Here is a 19,981-nt window from a genome sequence, read left to right on the forward strand (position 1 = left end):
CACCCTCATGGTAAAGAACTTATTCCTAACGTCTAATCTAAATCTGCTTTTTTCCAGTTTAAAGCCATTACCCCTTGTTCTGTCATTGCCGGCCTTTGTAAAGAGACTGTCTCCCGCCTTCCTGTAGGCCCCCCTCAGGTACTGGAAGGCCGCTATTAGGTGTCCCCGGAGCCTCCTCTTCTCCAGGCTGAACAACCCCAGCTCCCTCAGTCTGTCCTCGTAGCAGAGGTGCTCCAGCCCCCTGATCATTTTGGTGGCCCTCCTCTGGACCCGCTCCATCAGGTCCATGTCCTTCCTATATTGAGGGCTCCAGACCTGCACACAGTACTCCAGGTGAGGTCTCACCAGAGCAGAGTAAAGTGGCAGAATCACTTCTCTGGATCTGCTGGCAACACTTCTCTTGATGCAGCCCAGGATGCGATTGGCCTTCTGGGCTGCGAGAGCACATTGCCTGCTCATGTCCAGCTTCTCGTCCATCAGCACCCCCAAGTCCCTTTCCTCAGGGCTGCTTTCTAATACCTCATCCCCCAGTCTGTATTGATAGCGATTAATGTTACGTTTTAAAAAGCTGCTAAAAATCTCTGCTTAATTTCACTAGGATTTCGTGTCCTTTTGTTTTTTAGGGGAAGTTAGTGCAATGGATGATTAAGAATACATGGGTTTTAGAAGTTACTGCAAGAATGAAAATAAATTGTCCAAAATATTGCCAGATTAATTTAAACTTTTCTTTATCCCAGTGCAGAAAAATAAAATAAAACAAAATTCTGCATTGTGTCCAGTACAGTAATAAACCAACTCATAATATTAAACAATAAAAGGTGATGACAACAACCAAAACATCAGTGGGAGCACTGGAGCTAGAAAGTCAAGATTCTGGTTTAAATCCTTTGTAAGAAGAGATACTTCACAATGCATATTGACAAATCGCAAATCGCATACAGCGTTTCTACTCGAATGGAAAGTGAAATTGAAAAGCAGTGCCTTATTAATCAAAGCACCAAACAAATTGCGCCTTACCTGGGCTACTCCACTAGGAGGGATCTTGTATGACTGCAGCTTCTGCTTCAGTAGCTCAGGATCACTGTGGCGGAATGGGCACCCTGACAGGGAAAAGCAAGCAAGCTCACAAACGAGGCCATTTACCCAGGAGTTAGCGCAGTAAGGCACTCAAGAGACCAGCTAAGCTGTTCCTAATTGTCTAATAGCTTATTAATAAGAAAGTTAATTGCCCATGCGTACAATTGCTTATTTTTTCTTTTTTTTTGTTTAATAATTACTCCACTGCACAGTTATCAGGGCACCACAGGCTCAAGAGTTACATAAAATATCCCAACATAAACAGGCCACAAATCACATTCACTGACAGGAAAAGAGTTTTAGTTAGTTCCTTACTAAAAACGAGGGCGCTGTGGAAATTTAATAACCGTGGGGAAAAAAAAAAAAACAAAACCACAAACCAGGAAAAGGCAAGTAATGAGAGCCAATTGGTCTTTAAAGCATAGTCCTTTGTAAAAATATTACTTCAGAAATGCCTTAGAAAGTTCCACCACCTTAAATAGGAGTGTGGGGTGTTTGTCCCAGAATTAGTTTTGAGACACAACTGAATGAATGACTTAGTACTAGAATCACAGAATGATACGGGGTTGGAAGGGACCTCTGGAGATCATCTAGTCCAAGCCCCCCTGCCAAAGCAGGTCCACCCAGAGCAGGTTGCACAGGAATGTGTCCAGGCGGGTTTTGAATGTCTCCAGAGAAGGAGACTCCACCACCTCCCTGGGCAGCCTGTTCCAGGGCTCTGCCACCCTCAAAGTGAAGAAGTTTCTCCTCATGTTTAGATGGAACTTACATTCAAGTTTGCGCCCATTTCTTGTCCTGAGAATAACGATGGTGAAGTCAGTGCATGTTTTCCTTATTTAGTTGCACAGAGGTAGGAGGCTTTAAAGTATCCTAGCAAACTTCAGCATTTCTGTACGACTGAATTCGTATTTCAAAACACCTCTAACTGGTCGCTTTTTAAAGCATCTATACATTCACAGTCTCCTTGCACTGCATGACAGAATGTACAGAAAACCAGAAGTTATCAAGTGTGATCTAAAGAGAACAGTGCAGAACCACTGTGGCCATAAAATTAAATACACAATTTAAGAGACTACAGAAGAGAGTAACTTCTCTAGCCAAGGGTTTCCACTGCTTTTAAATTATTTATTTTTTTTTTAAAGGAACTCACCATGATAATCCCCTTGACTTGGTGGATTGGACATGATAATCTTCATGCAGCTGTATGGGGTATAATCAGTTCTCTTTCCTTCTTTCCCATAGCTGTGGCGAATGCTGTAAGCATAGCCCTTGTCAAACTAAATAAAAACAAACAAAATAAATTCTTACATACCACGCCAGTGATTCTATCTGCTCTGCAAACAGAAATACTGAATAACAAAATAAATCTTCCAAATATATTCAAACTGAGAAAAATAAAACCTGAGTTGCTTGCCATTAGCTTTGATTTTTATATTACATGGACCTGTATATGCACGTATACATGTTTTAAAGACACATTGCAAGAGAAGTGTGTAACTGTATTGATTTAAGGTCTTTTCAGCTGATGCGGTAATCACTTTAAAGATAAGATGATTTAAAGATCAAAATTTTGAACCCCACCATGTTAGTAAATGGAGAAAAAAATTTTAAAAAAATTAAAATCTTTTATAAATGTCCAGAAACTGTTTGCTTTACCAGGGCAAAAAAAAGAAATACAGATTTCCTTACTCTTGCTCTCGCAAAGCATAATGCTTCGCCTATAGTTTGTTTCAGCAGTGAAGTTCAATTCATTAGATTCTAGAATGGAGTATACTTTACTTGTACCAAAGAGAAAGATTTTAGCAAATCTCTTTTGTCTACTGATAGACTACCAACTCCTCCAATCAAATGAAATCTTCTAAAGTAATACAGACATAAACATTTATCGTGGCAGCTCAGTACGGCACTATCAATACATCATTTTAGGTAAGTCCTGTGGAGAACATTCAATGCTATGAGTTCATGTTATTTTATATGTGGCAATAGGTGACAAAATCTGTAGTAGAATCAGAAAATTTAACATACAGATTCCATTAAGCTACTATCATACATGAAGGAACATTTGTTCAAATACCATACTTTGAGTCCTAAGAAAACCAAATAGGAATGAGAGCATCATATTTAGAATACACATACTCAGTGTCTCTTCTCCTGAAAAAAGCTGTAACAATACGTAAAAGAACAACTGTGCTCTTGCTCAATTCAACATTTTAGCATTAACCTTATGTAAAGTTCTGTGTCTGAATATAAACAACTCCCTTAAGAACGTATGTTTTCTTCTCAAAAACCACTTCAATTTTTTACTGTGGTATTTTACTAATATAAGACAATGTAATATAATAAGAAAAATCATTCAAGCATACATCTGGTCACACTACTACTTCAAGGAGACCCTCATTTCTACAGGTAAAAGTAGTTCCCTGTTTGGTCTGTGGACTTCCAAATAGTAATTCAGAATATTCATACACCTATGAAATACCTTCAACCTCCTAAAATATGTCTAAAATAAAATAGAAAAATAAGTATACTTTTCTTCATATAAAACACTTTTAATGTGTTTGAAAAATACAAATAATTGGAAATCTATGACATAATATGCAAATACACAATAAATGCATATAAAAACATACACAACCTTTGAGAATAAAATCTTAAATTGCACCTGATTCTAGAAGAGCGAAAAAGAAACTTCTCTATCAAGATGCTGCTCACAATCAAGGCAAAGTATCAAGAACAGTAATATTCAGCATTCCTTCCAAATAACATTTAAGACACCAAAAGCTCTGAACAAACATCGACTAATTAATCCTTACTGTGCCTTTGACAAAGTGACTTTACTGTATTTTTAAAGTTTATAAAAAGAGGGGTAGGAGGGGGAGAAGAGAGAGAGAAAATGCATAGCGTTGCATCTCCCAGCACAGCCACGGGTAGGATCCAGCACGTAGGATCCAGCGGTTGGATCAATGGGCCAAGGCCAATGGGATGAGGTTCAATAAGGCCAAGTGCTGGGTCCTGCATTTCGGTCACAACAACCCCAGGCAACGCTACAGGCCTCTGTACTCGGCACTGGTGAGGCCTCACCTCGAGTACTGTGTTCAGTTTTGGGCCCCTCACTACAGGAAAGACATTGAAGTGCTGGAGCGTGTCCAGAGGAGAGCCACCAAGCTGGTGAGGGGTCTGGAGAACAAGTCCTATGAGGAGAGGCTGAGGGAACTGGGCATGTTTAGTTTGGAGAAGAGGAGGCTGAGGGGGGACCTCATTGTCCTCTACAACTCCCTGAAAGGAGGGTGTAGAGAGGTGGGTGTTGGCTTCTTCTCCCAAGGGAATAATGACAGGAGCAGAGGAAATGGTCTGAAGTTGCAGCAAGAGAGGATTAGATTAGATATTAGGAAGAATGACTTTACTGAGAGGGTGGTCAGGCCCTGGAACAGCCTGCCCAGGGAGGTGGTGGAGTCGCCATCCCTGGAGGTATTCAAGAAACGTGTAGACGTGGCACTTCAGGGCATGCTCTAGTGCCCGAGATTGTTGGGTTGTGTCTGTTTGTGGGTGGGGTGGGGTGTGGGTGTGGGTGTTTGTTTTGGTTTGGTTTTGGTGTTGGTGTTCTGTGATTTTTTGGGTGTATTGTTGTTTTTTGTTTGGTTTTTTTTTTGTTGCTTGGACTCGATGATCTCGAAGGTCCCATCCAACCATAAATATTCTGTGATTCTATAGGTATATTCCTACTTAGTCAACCCTTTTGCCCAACAGAGGATAGAACTGGTTGGTTCTACAGTAAATGAAGACTATTTTTGCTAGCAACAGGGTTGGGCTTACCAACTCCTCATTAGAAAGCAGAGTAAGACTATATGAGGACCTTCCATAGGCGTGCGTGAGGACTCGGGAAGGGCCGGGGGAAGAGGTACCTTCCCCTTAGCAGGGCAAGGGGCAGCTGCTGGCTGAGTCCTGGAGCTGCAAACGCTGTATTTGCTCATCAAATACAAAGATGCCCGTATTTTAATTCCCAACCTCTGCGTGAACCTGTTAAACTGAATCCTGTGATCCTGTTATAGCCCACCTACTCTTCCCACCCAGAAGCTCTGGATGGAGCTTTGTCCTTCTTCACAGAAGATGACGGAAAGCATATTTCATTTGCTTAACAAAGGATATTTGAGCAAGCAGTTAAATTAGATTTTTGGAAGGGAAAAGCAAATCTTGAATGCTTCAAGACGTATGCTTAGTTTGCCAGAAAATTAACACCCCTCTTTAACAGTTCTGTATACTAAAATCTTGAGCTGTACTTTTCACATCACTTGCCTTAATGCCCACAGAAATGACTTCTATTACCTAACTCATTATTTCACACTGAGAAGCGGCTCCTGCAGGAAACAGAAACAACAGCTACATAATACTACAGCATGGCCTTGGGACAGGTCGGATATTTTCCTCTTTGCTTCCTTGTAAGCCTGTTTGGATGCGAGAGCTTTCGCAGTGGCAGATGGCAGCCAAGAACACGGCTACGCGGAGCAAGTCAGCACATGCACAGTTACACGCTCCACTAAGAGCTCCCTCATCCTTGGGATTTGGCGTTTCTTACCATTGATCATGCAAACGGGGCTTTAGCAGGGCCAGTGCCCAACAGGCTGTGTGGTCATCCTCAGTGGGAAGAAAACCATGAGTCGTGGCACTGGATTTCAGAAAACACATCTTGCAGAACAGCCCTCTCTATACGTAAAGGGATGAACTCAACGATCACACTCGCTCTTTCCCAACACCGTAACTCTAGGGTGTACACACAGAAAAATCCCCCTCAGGACCAATCCTTTTGCCAGCAAAAGCATGGAGGTATAATTAGACATGTTTGAAATGGGCAGAAATGAGGCAGGGAACTGTCCCCTCCCATTAATTCTAAGCCCCCAAATTGAACTGGTTGGATTTTCACAGTTCCTTGAATAAAATAAAACAAATTATGCACAGCACACATCATGCATATAGGTGTTTGCAGGGCCATTCTAATTGCTTATAAATTGCTTGGGTTTGAACTATTTCAAAGAAACCGCTTACAAACCTGTAAAACTACATTACAGTATATTTTAATTGCAAGCTACTATAAGGCCATCATGGCAAAACACTGTAAAAGGTGAAAACTCAAAATAATTGACTTGAAAACCACTTTTTTGGTGACGACCCTCTAAGAACCTTCAAGGTTTTTGTTGAAACCTGATATAAACTTGCTCAACAATAAAGATGCTGCATTAGTGGCTGCATTTACCTTGCATTCGGCCCGACAGCTTCCATTGAGACAAAAAAAAAAGGCAAAAAATTATTTTATCATGGAAAAACTGGGTATGCACATACACCCCACCATAGTCTGTGCTAAATATCAATGCAAACTTACTGCCAAAGTTACAGTAGAACAGCAAATGTTAAAGCTACACCATGATACTGTTGAGTATCTATACGTACTGGATCACCTACTGCTGGTAAGACTTGAAAACGGGAATTCTCTGCAACCTTTTAACAGTATGGCCCACATCTCAACTATCTCAATTATTTTCCCCTATTTAGCTCTCTGAGCTTTCCAAAATCTGGAAAAGGCAGTTGTAATTTATATGCTGGGTGGATGGGCCACGGCTTTGGTAAGGGAGAACGGGATCAAGAAATACGTCTCTCAAGCAACAAGCTGGTTCATGCCGTTCAGGCAAGGAGCTGAGGCAAAGACAATCCTTTAACAACATTCCCATCAAAATTGGTCACTTTCATGTTGGAATGTGCAAACCTCGGGCTTAGCAGCAGTGTGAATTTTTGTTTTAAAAGACTGCAAGTCAACTGTCTGAGCTTTAACTTGATCCCTGAAGATACAAAGTTTTTCGAGGACTTCTTCTTCTGGGCATGGCTGTGGGATGCACACGATGCCTGGTCTGAAGGGCACTGCTGATGGATGACAAGTGGGTAGTTGTGAGTTTTTATGCATCAGTATTTGTTGTAATGAACTAAGGTGTCCAATGCATGGTACCAACTGTCCTAATGATGATCCTGGGTATCCCGGAACGGGTGACACCGAGGCTTTCTTAGACGACATCTCCCTGTAAGAAACTAAGCTCTTAGCACTGATTAGTGGGACTAAACTAATAGTCCAAAGCCAGAATCAAGAAGGCTGTGGGACAATTCACTGGGTATAGGCGAGTGTACTTTAACATGGAACTTGCATTTTGCTTTTATGTGGTATATTAACATGAGTATCAGCTAATGCAGATTAATTTGCCTTATAATTGTTAGTTTAAGACACACATACTGTATTAGATAGCCTTCACTAGAAGCCATACAAGGTATAACTTAAAGTATAAGTAAGATATAAATAAAAAGATATTAAAATATATGTGTGTGTATATATATATAAAAACTATAAATTTGCAGCTGGTATAACCTAATATCAGATTACTATGTTCCAGATAGGAATTTAAGGAAATGCTATTTTCAATAAATTCTGATTACATAAATGCACACAAGATCTTTGGATATGGAACGAGGATGTACATCAAATGGACCACTTGGCAGGTAATATGTTCTCCTTTGAAGAAAAGCTTTTGTCAAACAAAGTAGGGAAGGATGGGTCATGTGTGCCAAATAATTACCAATCCCATACAACTGAATACACTTGCAAAAGAGAACAATAACAAATGACATACCCAAGGCATTCCAGCCCCTGCAGAGTAAGTAACATGTCATCACTGAGAGTTACTTTCCTTATATCACTTGCAATATTTGCAGACCAGTATCTGGCAATAGAACTAGGTCCTCCATAAATTTTGTTATCAAGTCTGATATTCAGCATGCATATTAGGATTGAAAATAATTTGCTGACAGGTCTTTCAAGCCCTGCACGCTCGGGTTCAAACTTCCGCAAAGCTTTCATGTTTCAGTTTAACTACTTTTAAATACTCGTGTAAGTTTTTATGCTCTATTCCTTACAGTACTGGGAGATTTATTTATTTGAAGTCTAACAACTAAGCAAAATGACTTCAGTAATTTTGTCTAGCTTCTTGGCTGACCACCAGATTAGTTCCAACTCTGCAAAATTCAAAGTAGTAATGGTTTAACACCTTTTTTCAAATAGCCATTGAGTAATTTCCTGTCTGAAGTTGTTGAGCCTGTATAGATAACGGCTTCAAATTCAAAATTTATCGCACAATCTTGTGTATCTTCTGAAATAATTGGTTCACTTTTTCATCCCTTTTCTAGGCAGTCACGCAAATCATTACTGTTGACACTGCTTAGTTGGCATATCTTTTTCCAAGCAACTTTTTAAAAAAAAAAAGTTCACTCTTAAAATAACCTCAACTTGAGGTTATCTTTTCCCAACCACGGTTGTCATTTAGGAGCACAAATAAATGCTTCTCCATCTGCCAGTGACAAAAAGTTTCAATTTATCCTAGATTCTCAACCTGCAGCGTGATTTCTATGCTTTAAGGTACAGATCAGAGACATCAGCTAAAATCGAGCTGGAAAATTCTAACACACAGCAGTCATTACAGACCGAGTCACGTCAAGTACAAAAAACTTCTTCCCCTCTGATTTCAGGTTTTCCAAACCACATGAGGCAAGGACTGCTTTGCCCTGGAGATGGGTCCATCTCCCACAAGGAAATCAGAAAAGTCTGGATCAGTCGAATTCCTTGTATACTACCCACATGAGTATAAACTGGGTGGCTGATGAACTGGTTTTTTGGGCTACCCCAGATCACTCATGAAAAAATATGACAATGTAGGCTTTTATTTACAGTAGCCTAAGCTTGCCTTAATATAACTTTGCTAAATATACAATTTATGTATACTATTTCTCCACACATTTACCCGGACCAAGACTTTGAGCCAGGAAAAGTACAAAATAAACCACAGCAGACTGCCTTCTGCTTTAAGACACTGCATCAAATTATCAGCACAACACATCTTAAAGCCATCTCCTGTAACAACATGATATCTCTTAGGCAAACGCTTGGTCATCTATGAAAGATTTTAATAGCTACTTCAAGACATTGCCAATTTCTTTCTGTATCTGTTATCAGTACTTTTTTTTATAGCCTGTTGATGCTTCACGTAGACTATATTGAAAAAATTCAGCTACAGAAGGTGCATTCAAAACATATGGTCGAAGAGAAATTTCAATTCAGATCCGATTGTTTGGAGTAAACAATGAAGAAGCTGCTTTCAAACAGACTGAAGCCTCTGAACAAGAAACCGGCACAGGGAAGACTGTTGTTTTGTAGACTGCCACTAAAATAAAGTTTCCATGGGTATAACAGCTTATGGAGGTCATAAAGGTAAACGCTACTTTAAAAAAGAATCAAGAGCATGTAAAATTGTGACTTCATTTTAATACTTAACAGTAAGAGTAGAAAAAAAAAAATTAAGATACTTTTATTATACTTGATTCATTTCTACTTCTGGTAAACTGAAATGTCTTTGTGATTACAGAATTATACAGCAGTCTTTGTTTAAAAATTATTTTTATAGAACATGATATGATTTCCTTAGCATAATGTCCTGTCTTCTTAGTATAACACCACCTATACATAGCATTCTTCTTGGATAAAAAGATAGATATATTTGGAAGAAATAAATGCTTTCCATATTACACTGCACCTATATCCTAATTCTTTATGGGATTACAATGCCCAAGTCATTTCACGTAGTACTCTGCTAATTATACTTGTCATTTTCTCTAATATTGTTAGTATTTCTAAAAATTAAAACTTAGAAAAATATGAAAATGCTACGTATCTCTGAATATCGCTGTTTTGATATTCCCAAGAATCATTAATTTTCCTAAATACTTACTTAACCTACTGCAAAATTTTCAGTGAGTAACTCTACGAAAAAAAGAAAAATCTGAGAGAAAGAACAGTTGTTTTAAGGCAAAAACCAGTTTGTGTCAACAATTTTACTCATATCAGAATTCCACTAACAAATTAATACACAATCTTATTAAAAATACTAACAGTTTCATGCTAGTAGTTCAGAGTGTCACTGAACAGAGGTGTAAATTCCTTGTCATTTCAAACGAAACAACTACACACAGAAATAGTCACGTTTATGAATTCTAATCAAGAATTATAAGGAAATTGGAAATTATAGCAAGAAAATAAATATTTTAGATGTAATCAACACTGAACAGGTGATGAAAACTTCTGTCGCTTTGTTTTTAAATAGAAGAAAATATTAAATCTTATTTTAAACAAGAATTAAACAGCTGCATTAAAATGGCAATATTTGACAGCACCATAAGAGATACGATGCTTTTCTTATGTATCTATAAAAATACGCCAGTACTTTCCTTCAAGTAACAAACAAACATTCAATAAACCCGATTACTGTAAACGTGTTTTATTTTCAACAGATTTCTGCAGACCATTCTTATGGTTTTAAGGAATGCCTAAAAAAAGTCTAAGATCAGAGAATAATCTCGAATCGTTTCCTAGATGTTTATTCCATAACACACTCATTTAGAAAGTTTAATATGAGATGAAAAAAAAAAAATCCAGTAATCAATTTCTAAACCAAGGAATCTCATTCAGTTAGGGAAAAAAACCCCAGACCACACTTCTGGTACTGCATGAATTAGAAGCGCACCAAGGCCTTCCGGATTTTTCTGCTGATGTTCTTCAATCAGCGTTCCTCACAGTTCAATATTCAGAGAAGTTAACTGATAAACTTGGAAGTGTATCTTTCAGCAGAAGGTAAGCAGTAAATTAACGGGGTTACTCATTTCATCAGAAATGGCAGACAAGAGAAAAAGAATCCCCAAAACATTCAGTGGCAAAGAAAAAACACAGAAGGCATTATCACTGAAAGAGACCTAAGAGTGTTAACAGATTGCAAAGCAGACAGAAATTTGGCATGTGGTACAATAAAAAAACTACTAAGAAAGTTGAACAGAAGTAGAATAGTAACTAAACATGTGCATTTATAGGAATAAGATTCAGCCCCAGACATCTAAATCTAGACGTCTTCCAGTATTGTCAGTGGAGGTCGATGCAATCAGAGGAGGCTGGGGAGCAATTCAGTTTACCTTAACGTAGGCACCTAGAGGCTCATTAAATAAATCATTCTCTAGACACTATTGACTGTATAGGCTAGATCTCTATTGATCATAATGGCAGCTGAGGATTCCGGTTGAAAAAATATGTGTACCAAGGAGAAAAGAAATTCAGTAAGTCTGTATCAGAATTGGGAGAAATCTATACTTATATATACACCACTGCAGCACATATTTCAGGTTTTCAGATAAGATGGATGAAGACTGGCCAGCTACCCCTGCAAAGTCCAAAAACTAAACTTCTACTGCTTATCCAAGCTCTATCAATACTCTAAACAAGAGTGCTCTCATATGACATTCTATAGTTTTGCTTGAGCGCAGTGAACATGTAATGGATTTGCAGTCTCGTGTAGCTCATGATCTATATTATACTGTAACCTATATCAGCATGAACAGTAAAAAAAATAAACATTTAGGGAAGAAATAGAAAAGAAAACTGATGCCAGCATGGAAACACGTCACTTTGTGAAGAATCCTGAAATGGATCCACCTGGACTCTGGTTATCAGATAAATCAGCAATAAAATGCAGGACTGGGACATGAGGTTTAGACTGCACACCGACAGAGGGCTTATGCTCACTTGCCCATCACAACATCTTAAAGATGTGGGTGAGAAGACGGAGGCATTCAGCAGACCAGACTCCAACAGGCCAAAGTGGTAGCCAAATGGACTTCAGAAGAGTTACAGAAGAGAGCCGCTACTCTCCGCTCTAGCTTGTACTCTAGATATTTGTGATATCTTTTGCTTCACGGAAAATAGTCCAATGTGGATATTAGACAGAAAATTGTTATCATTTAACTCAACAGTCTGGCATGGCAGGCTTCTTCATTCCAGTAACAATACTTTTCCATACAAGGAAGGTGAAAGAGCGTATCAGAAAGCAAAGCTATCCAAGCAGCTATACTACAAATTGGAAATTTAGCAGGGTGTGACAACTCCCGGGTCGCTGGGATAGCAGAAGAGAAACTCAAAATAAGAGAAGGTCTGAGGAAAAATTGTCTCAGCCATTTCAGGCCATCAATATCAGCAGGACCTGCCTCATTTCGAACAGGACTCTTGGCATTAAAACAACAGACATGCGTGCAACCACAGCACCAGAAATGAGTCCAAAGGAACCGTGCGTATTGAGCTGTTCTTGAAGAGCTCTGCTGCTGGCACGGCCTGCGATTCACCTGTGCTAGGGTGTTCCCAATTTCAAAGACCTCTACAGGACACTGGAATTAATCCAAGGAAGCCTGACTCATGATCCAATATTCCAGTTCGAGAGTCAAAAGACCTGAGCAAAAGTTCACCACAAGAGTTGAAATTCTCTGTCTACACATTGGTTTCAAAGAGCAACCATCTCCTGACACAGTGGAAGATGTCGTGTGCTCACTGAGTGGTTTGTATTTTACAAGTTGTTTGAACTACACAGCATTCCCTAAATGAATCCCTAAATTCCCTAAACTTCTTTACGGTGAGGGTGCCAGAGCCCTGGAACAGGCTGCCCAGGGAGGTTGTGGAGTCCCCTTCTCTGGAGATTTTCAAGACCCGCCTGGATGCAGTCCTGAGTAACATGCTCTGACGTGCTCTGGGCAATCCTGCTTCGGCAGGGGAGTTGGACTAGATGATCTTTATGGTCCCTTCCAACTCTAAAAAATTCAGTGAAATATGCAATCTCTGAAGGAGAGACTGGAAGGTTTTGCACACCTTTTGGACTACTTAAACCACAGAATTGTTCTTCCCTTCCAAATCCATGTACCTTGCATAGGGAGTTCACCTGAGTAAGCTCCCCATCCTGACTGATTAGATATCATTGAATTCCTTCATTAATTTATCACTGCATCCCCTTGCAAGCACCCCTGCGGTGTAGCAATGGTATTAGGAATCTTTTACAGACTGTTATTCCTCAATCGATACACTGATCAGAATGACAAGCGAAGCCAAGTTCAGCATTACATGACAAAAGGCACGCAAGAAGCAAGGCGAGTTATAAAAAAAAAAAAACAAACAAACAAGGGCAGGCCTTCTCCACTGATCATGAGATCAAGTGGTAAATTGCTCTCACCATCAGGTTATAACAGTCGACCAGCAAAGCAGTCCTCATCCATTAGAAATCTATGACTGGCCTGATCTAATCTGTAGTGAGATCCAGTAAAGTCCAAGAGATTCAATTTTACCCTAAGCCTCAGATTTGCAGATGTGGCAGCATCTCTGAAAGAGACCCAGTGACTTGGGCTGGAGAATATCCCTTCAACCAAGCCAAGTGGCAAAGCTATCGAAATTTGACACAACTGTGGCAAAAATCTCGCCTTTTACTGAGATATGGTTAAACCTCTTGGACAAGGAGCAGTGTCAGAACAGAAGGATATGAAGTGCACTGTCACGTAATGTCTCAAGATACCAGCAAATCTGCAGTGTAAGTGCAGATAAAAAAAAAAAGAATTTCCAGATAAATTATAGAATCATAGAATGGTTAGAGTTGGAAGGGACCTTAAAGATCATCAAGTAGCAACCCCCCCTCTAGACCAGGGACAGCAGGGACACCTCCCACTAGACCAGGTTGCTCAAAGCCCCATCCAGCCTGGCCTTGGACACCTCCAGGGAAGGGGCAGCCACAGCTTCTCTGGGGAACCTGTTCCAGTGTCTCACCACCCTCACAGGAAAGAATTTCCTCCTAATATCTAATGTAAATCTCCCCTGTTTCAATTTAAAACCATTACCCCTCTTCCTATCGCTACATTCCCTCACAAAGAGTCCCTCCCCATCCCTCCTGTAGGTCCCTTTTAGGTAACGGAAGGCTGCTATAAGGTCTCCCCGGAGCCTGCTCTTCTCCAGGCTGACCAACCCCAGCTCTCTCAGCCTGTCTTTATAGGAGAGGTGCTCCAGCTCTCAGATCATCTTCATGGCCCTCCACTGGACCCATTCCAGAAGGTCCATGTCCTTCTTGTGCTGAGGACTCCAGAGCTGGACACAGTACTCCAGGTGGTGTCTCACCAGAGTGGAGTAGAGGGGCAGAGTCACCTCCCTGGACCTGCTGGCCACACTTCTTTTGATGCAGCCCAGGATGCTGTTGGCTTTCTGGGCTGCCAGTGCACATTGTCAGCTCATGTTGAGCTTCTCATCCACAAGCACTCCCAAGTCCTTCTCCTCAGGGCTGTTCTCCAGTCATTCTCCACCCAACCTGTATTTGTGCTTGGGATTGCCGTGTCCCAGGTGCAGGACCCTGCACTTGGCCTGGTTGAACTTCATGAGGTTTGCATGGGCCCACCTCTCAAGCCTGTCCAGGTCCCTCTGGATGGCATTCCTTCCCTCCACCGTGTCGACCGTGCCACACAGCTTGGTGTCGTCAGCAAACTTGCTGAGGGTGCACTCTATCCCACTGTCCATGTCTCTGACAACAATCTTACACAGCACTGGTACCAGTACTGACCCCTGAGGAACACCACTCGTCACTGGCTTCCACTTGATCATTGTAAAAAAAAAAAATCAAATAAATAATAAAATAAAACTACAAGGAGGCTGAGTAACAAATACGTTTCCTCAGACTGATAAGTCTTCCTTATATCTACTCTTGAAATACATAGACTTAACTGTTTTGATGCAGTCATAAAAGAATGACAAAAACAAGGTATTAAACCACAAAACCTTATATGGAGATTGGATGTTTTTCAACTCTTTTGAACACAAAGTAAACTAGATATCAGAGGTCTCCAAACAGCACCATTTGGCTCAAAGATGCTAGCATTCTCTCTGTAAAAACTCTGCTGTAAAAACAGGTATTTTCTTTATTAACAGCACTATAAAAGACAAAACTCAATTTTAAGATGATGATCAAAGTAAAGAGAAGCACAGATGAACAGACATTAGCCCTTGCTGTCATAATAAGGAGAACTGCTTACTTATAAAGATCCTTTTATATTCTACCTTATGCACAGGCTGCACTGTAATCAAGACATATTTGAACTATAGACTGCAGGTATGATGAGTCTTTCGGCAAACAATGCAGAAGAAAGCTTGCTTTAGAACACTAAAAGACAAAACATTAAAAGACTATTTTCCCATCTTTATGTATGTATATTTATTTATTTACTTTTGTTAATTCATCATTGATTAAACAATGACTGCAGGGAAAATGCAAATAGAAAAATGAAGAACAATGAGTACAACTGTCTCAGGCAAAGTAACATGCACCCCATTTTTCAGTGCCTGCTGAAAGGTTCTAAAAACAGGGAAATAACTCTGGTAACAAAATACAAGAAAGAGTCAAACTGTTGTAATTCGTCTAAAAAAAAAAAAAAAATCTTTCCTTTTTTTTAAAAAAAAAATTCCTCTACATTTCACTGTTATTGCCCAGTTCTCATGCCTCAAACCCAACTCCACTAAAGAGACGAATTAGAATAAAAAAAAAAAAGGAGTGTAAGCAACACAACTTGCCATAAAAGCTACTAGCTTCTGCTCCCCCATGCATGGTGGAAGAGCACAAGGGGACGGTATTTGATGGACGTTTTGCATTTTGTTTTTCTCCTTGTTTGAGTGCACTTAAGAAGGGACAGAGGGAACAGGAAAAGCTCAGAGCACACCACATCATACAAAATTCACTTTCACAGCTAAATAGCATTGTACATTTCAATATAAAATCAGATCTAACCTTCTTTCAAGAAGTAGTAACCTCTATAATGTCGAAATACTTAAGTCCTATCATAGTAATTCAACTTTCCTAAATCAATATATTAAATTTCTGAAACATAAATTGTGCATAGCACAAATAACGTATAAAAGAGCTGTCGTGTCTGTATTCATGAGATTCAATGGATTTCAAAGATATGCGACAGAATGTTAAATCAATTCTGAAAGTAAAAGCGCATTTTTATTTACACGGTGCCTATGTGGTATATCAGCAGAGTGCACGTTTGATACAACGTGCTGCTTTTCTCGATGACTGAATATGAAATATAGCCACAATTTGCTGGCTGAGTATAGACAGATGGAATATGACAGCTATATGATGTTACAACAATTACATGGACATTATCAAAAGAGAAGGCAAAGCATACAGGATTCTGGATTTTGTTTTGGAAGTCAGTTTATAAGGTTAGAGGAAATCGGAACATTTGAAAAAATAATTTTAAATTATTCTTTCAAACAATTATATCAAGATTAACAGAACTATTCTATCACAACTTTTCTGTTCAAAAAGCACAGGGACACAACTGGAAGAGACCTGCCATGTCACTGTTTGTCCTGGAAGGTAATAAAAAGATACAGATTAAAAGATTTTTATCCCAAAAACCATTAACCACTGCCCCAGAACTTGGTGTAAATGGCCGAAGAGCTTAAATACAGTACTGGTGGTGTATTTTTCAGCAGATGGCTATAAAAAGAGAGCTGTATGGTTAGAAGGTATTTGACAGAGCCTGCTAAAGACTGTATTTAGTGACACCCAGATGCTTCACAATTGCTGAACTTAGAAATTTGGCAACCGAATAGACAAATCCATCTATTACTTTTCTTAAAATGTCACGGACTTACTTGCTGCTGCTGTGACGGCTAATAAAACACAAACCTCTTCTGACAAGTACACAGTCTTTCTACAGAGATAATAAAGTGCAAGTCTGACAAGTGGTTCAAGACTACAAAAAGAATCTTAGAAAATTAAAGGTCTGGCTTTAACATCCTTTTTTTTTTTTACATGCAATTATAAAAAGATACTACAGTATGGAAAGAAAACGTGTCTTGCTGAGAATAAAACAAGTCATAAGAGACCAGATTCTATCTAAATTATTTTAGTACAGGAAAGATATTTATTGCTTTCATTCTTGTCCGTACAAGAACCTTATCACTAACCTGCTCATGCGCTACATTACTAAATACGGATTTCAGTGCCTAATATGTAACAACTATGAAAACTGATCTTATTTATATTTATGATAGCTGGTACAGTTCAAAAGCATCATTAAAATTATGCCAGCACTGTAATTAAAGTCCTGGAAAAGAGATTATGCAGCTAGAGCTCTTCTCTGGCTCTAAGACATGCTGCAGGCTGAAAGCCCATCCAAAATTTTCTGTATAATCTAAATCAGATGATGACAACTGAAAATCAAAAGTAAGGACACGATACATTATTAACAGGTTAAAAAAACAGCTGAACAAATTAAAGTACTTTAGAGTGAATAATTATAGGAAAATGACACCGTAAGTTTGGCTTCACAACAAAGACTTGAGAATTCCAGTTTTAAAAGAACATAATTGAAATATCTGGTAGCAACTGAAAAAAGGACTGTGTTTGGAGTGAAAGAGCACACATTTTTACTATAGCACTTCTTACTGTCATTCCTAAAATATTTGTGTGCCCACATAGTAACATCCAAATATATCATAGTCTAAGATTATTTTATGTTTTCTAGTACATCATCATCAGTTGTGGTCTGTTAGAATAACACACATGAAACAAAAACACAGTGAAAAATAACGTTTTTATACCAACTCCATTTCATTTAAGAAATAGTGCTTTAAGATTTCAAATCTTATTACACAAAAATTAGCTCTTTAAGGTTTTTTTTTTAAATAAAGTTTCTGTAACAAGAATACTGTCTTCTGAAAAGTTAAAATATAAAATGACAAATAGTGAAACAGATGCTTGTCAATATTCAATAAGCTTAGATAACTGTAAGATACACTGACATATGCTGATTAGTGATTTAAAGCCTGAGAAAAGAAAGTTTCAGAGGGAAATACACAGAAATATGACTGATTTTAATATGCATCTACATTAGCTACAGGGCATAATTAAAACTACATCACTCTCTTAAATCTACATAATTATGTCCCAAAGACACTTTCTCTTTAGTATCCTTAACTTTACTGATAAGCCAGTAAGGACCTTGTATTTGAAAGGTCAGGCAATATTGTTTTAAAGTAAAATACATCCTTACAAGTAAAAGGGTATAAAAGTAAGGCTTTGGTTTGGTTTTATTCCTTCCAGTGCTCAGAACTCCAGATGTGGCACATAAACCAGAATTCTAATACACACCGAAAGAAAACAGTACCAAGTGAAGTTGCAGGTTATTCCCCCACTAAAAGGTACAGGGAATTGATGCAGCATCAGTTGAACATGGCTAATTTTGGAAATGCCAACGACTTCATTAATTGATACTAAAAAGCATCATTAATTTGGGGTGGGTGTGATCCGTTTACCAGGGAACTTACCTGCAAATTTCAATACCTCCCAAGTTAACTAGTTGAATTCAAGACCAGAACATTATGCACCACCTACCATCCATTACTATTCTTACTCCGATTTTTAACACTTCTGAATAGTTACATCATGTGCAGGCTATATATACATCTATACACATATATATTTATCCATTTATTGTATCTATTTAAAGTTCTAAGTTAACAGTACCTTTCCAGTGATGATTACTGTCATGGTTCTGTTTTATCTCAAACCAGGACAACTACATACATTGCATATGGGCAGAAATAGTGAAAAACTGATTACTTTCATCTTATTTTGTTAAATAAGTGGTAGGACATTTCTACCATGTATCACAAAGAACATCTAGTCTTATATTCACATCTGATTTCTCATCATCTGACTTCTTATATGTCAACTGGAGCCATGACGTGCTTCATTAACTTGCCTAATTTGGAAAAGAAAAAGTAAAATGGACTATGAGAAAGAGAGCCACAGAACACATATCTTTATTCTTCATTAAATGAAGAGGTCGGAGCAGCAACACCTACAAACTTGCACACATTTGTATGAGTACTGTAAACAATGTAGATGTTACTTGTAAATGCCTTTGCAGCAAACTCAGGATTTCCTATTTGTCAGACAAGTAGAAATAGTATCAACTGCTTTGCAAAACTTGTATTATTAATCATATCATGCAGTAATGTCCAGAAATACAACATGGCATGTTATTTTAATGACAGCAATTCCATACTACTATTTAACTTTAAGTCCTAATAAAAATCATCATCTGATGCAAACAACTTTAAAGTCTTTTGATTTGATCTCACGATGCTTAATTAAACAGGAGGCAAACAGCTATCTCCAGCTCTAACTAGATGAGCTAATTTTCTGCAGTCTTTCCAGAATGATTGAGTCCGCAACACTAAACAGAGGTAACACTGACAACGCTGATAGTGCCTTCCCTCTAGCCACGGGCCAGTGATTACAGGCATCGCTGACATGCTTTACATCTGGTACAGTCAACGAGGAATCTTATCCCTGCTCCTTCCTAAGACTTAGCAGAATTTAACAGGACTCTGCAAGAAGTTATTCACGTTTGATCACACTTCTCGGAATACAATCAAACGCAACTCCTGTGAGCATCTTTTCTAACTTGTCATGGTTTCGGCCAAATTTACCAAAACCAGACTGACAGACAGCCCTTCCTCCCTCCCCCCCACCCCGCAAAAAGAGAGGAGAGGAAGAGATAAGGAGATTTAGAGGTTTAGAATAAACTAAACTACTTTAATGAAGAATTAATATTAAAAAAAAAAAAAAAAAGAAGAAAATATATACTATATATACAAAACAGCATCAAGCTCCCAGGATGACAATCATGTCACCAGCAGGCACTGGGGAGGTCCCAGACTGGACTCAGTGATGGATGGGAACTGAATTCCAGCTCTGGAGTCAGGAACACATGGATCAGGATCAAAGTCAGATGAACAGAGTCCTCTCTGGACGTCGGCCATCGCAGGAAGGGGGCTGACCCTTTGATCCCTCAGCTTTTATACTGAGCATGGGGCAGATGGGACGGAATACCCCAGTTGGTCAGGTTTGGGTCACCAGTCCTGTCCGCTCCTCCCCACAGGTGTGACCCCTCTACGTTTTTC

At 39.0% G+C, this 19,981-nt stretch overlaps 1 protein-coding gene across 1 annotated transcript in view; it reads right to left on the minus strand.

The window, feature by feature from the left end:
• PRIM2 (DNA primase subunit 2) overlaps positions 1–19,981 on the minus strand; it is a 127,549-nt gene that overhangs the window by 18,071 nt on the left and 89,497 nt on the right. The window contains exons 10-11 of the mRNA XM_074153768.1: positions 2,228–2,354; positions 1,018–1,100 (exon numbers count right to left, since the gene is read on the minus strand). Coding sequence (XP_074009869.1) covers positions 1,018–1,100; positions 2,228–2,354 — 210 coding nt within the window. The remainder of the gene's footprint in view (positions 1–1,017; positions 1,101–2,227; positions 2,355–19,981) is intronic.

Source organism: Numenius arquata, chromosome 9 (genome assembly GCF_964106895.1).
Source record: "Numenius arquata chromosome 9, bNumArq3.hap1.1, whole genome shotgun sequence".
In the NCBI taxonomy this organism is placed as follows: Eukaryota; Metazoa; Chordata; class Aves; order Charadriiformes; family Scolopacidae; genus Numenius; species Numenius arquata.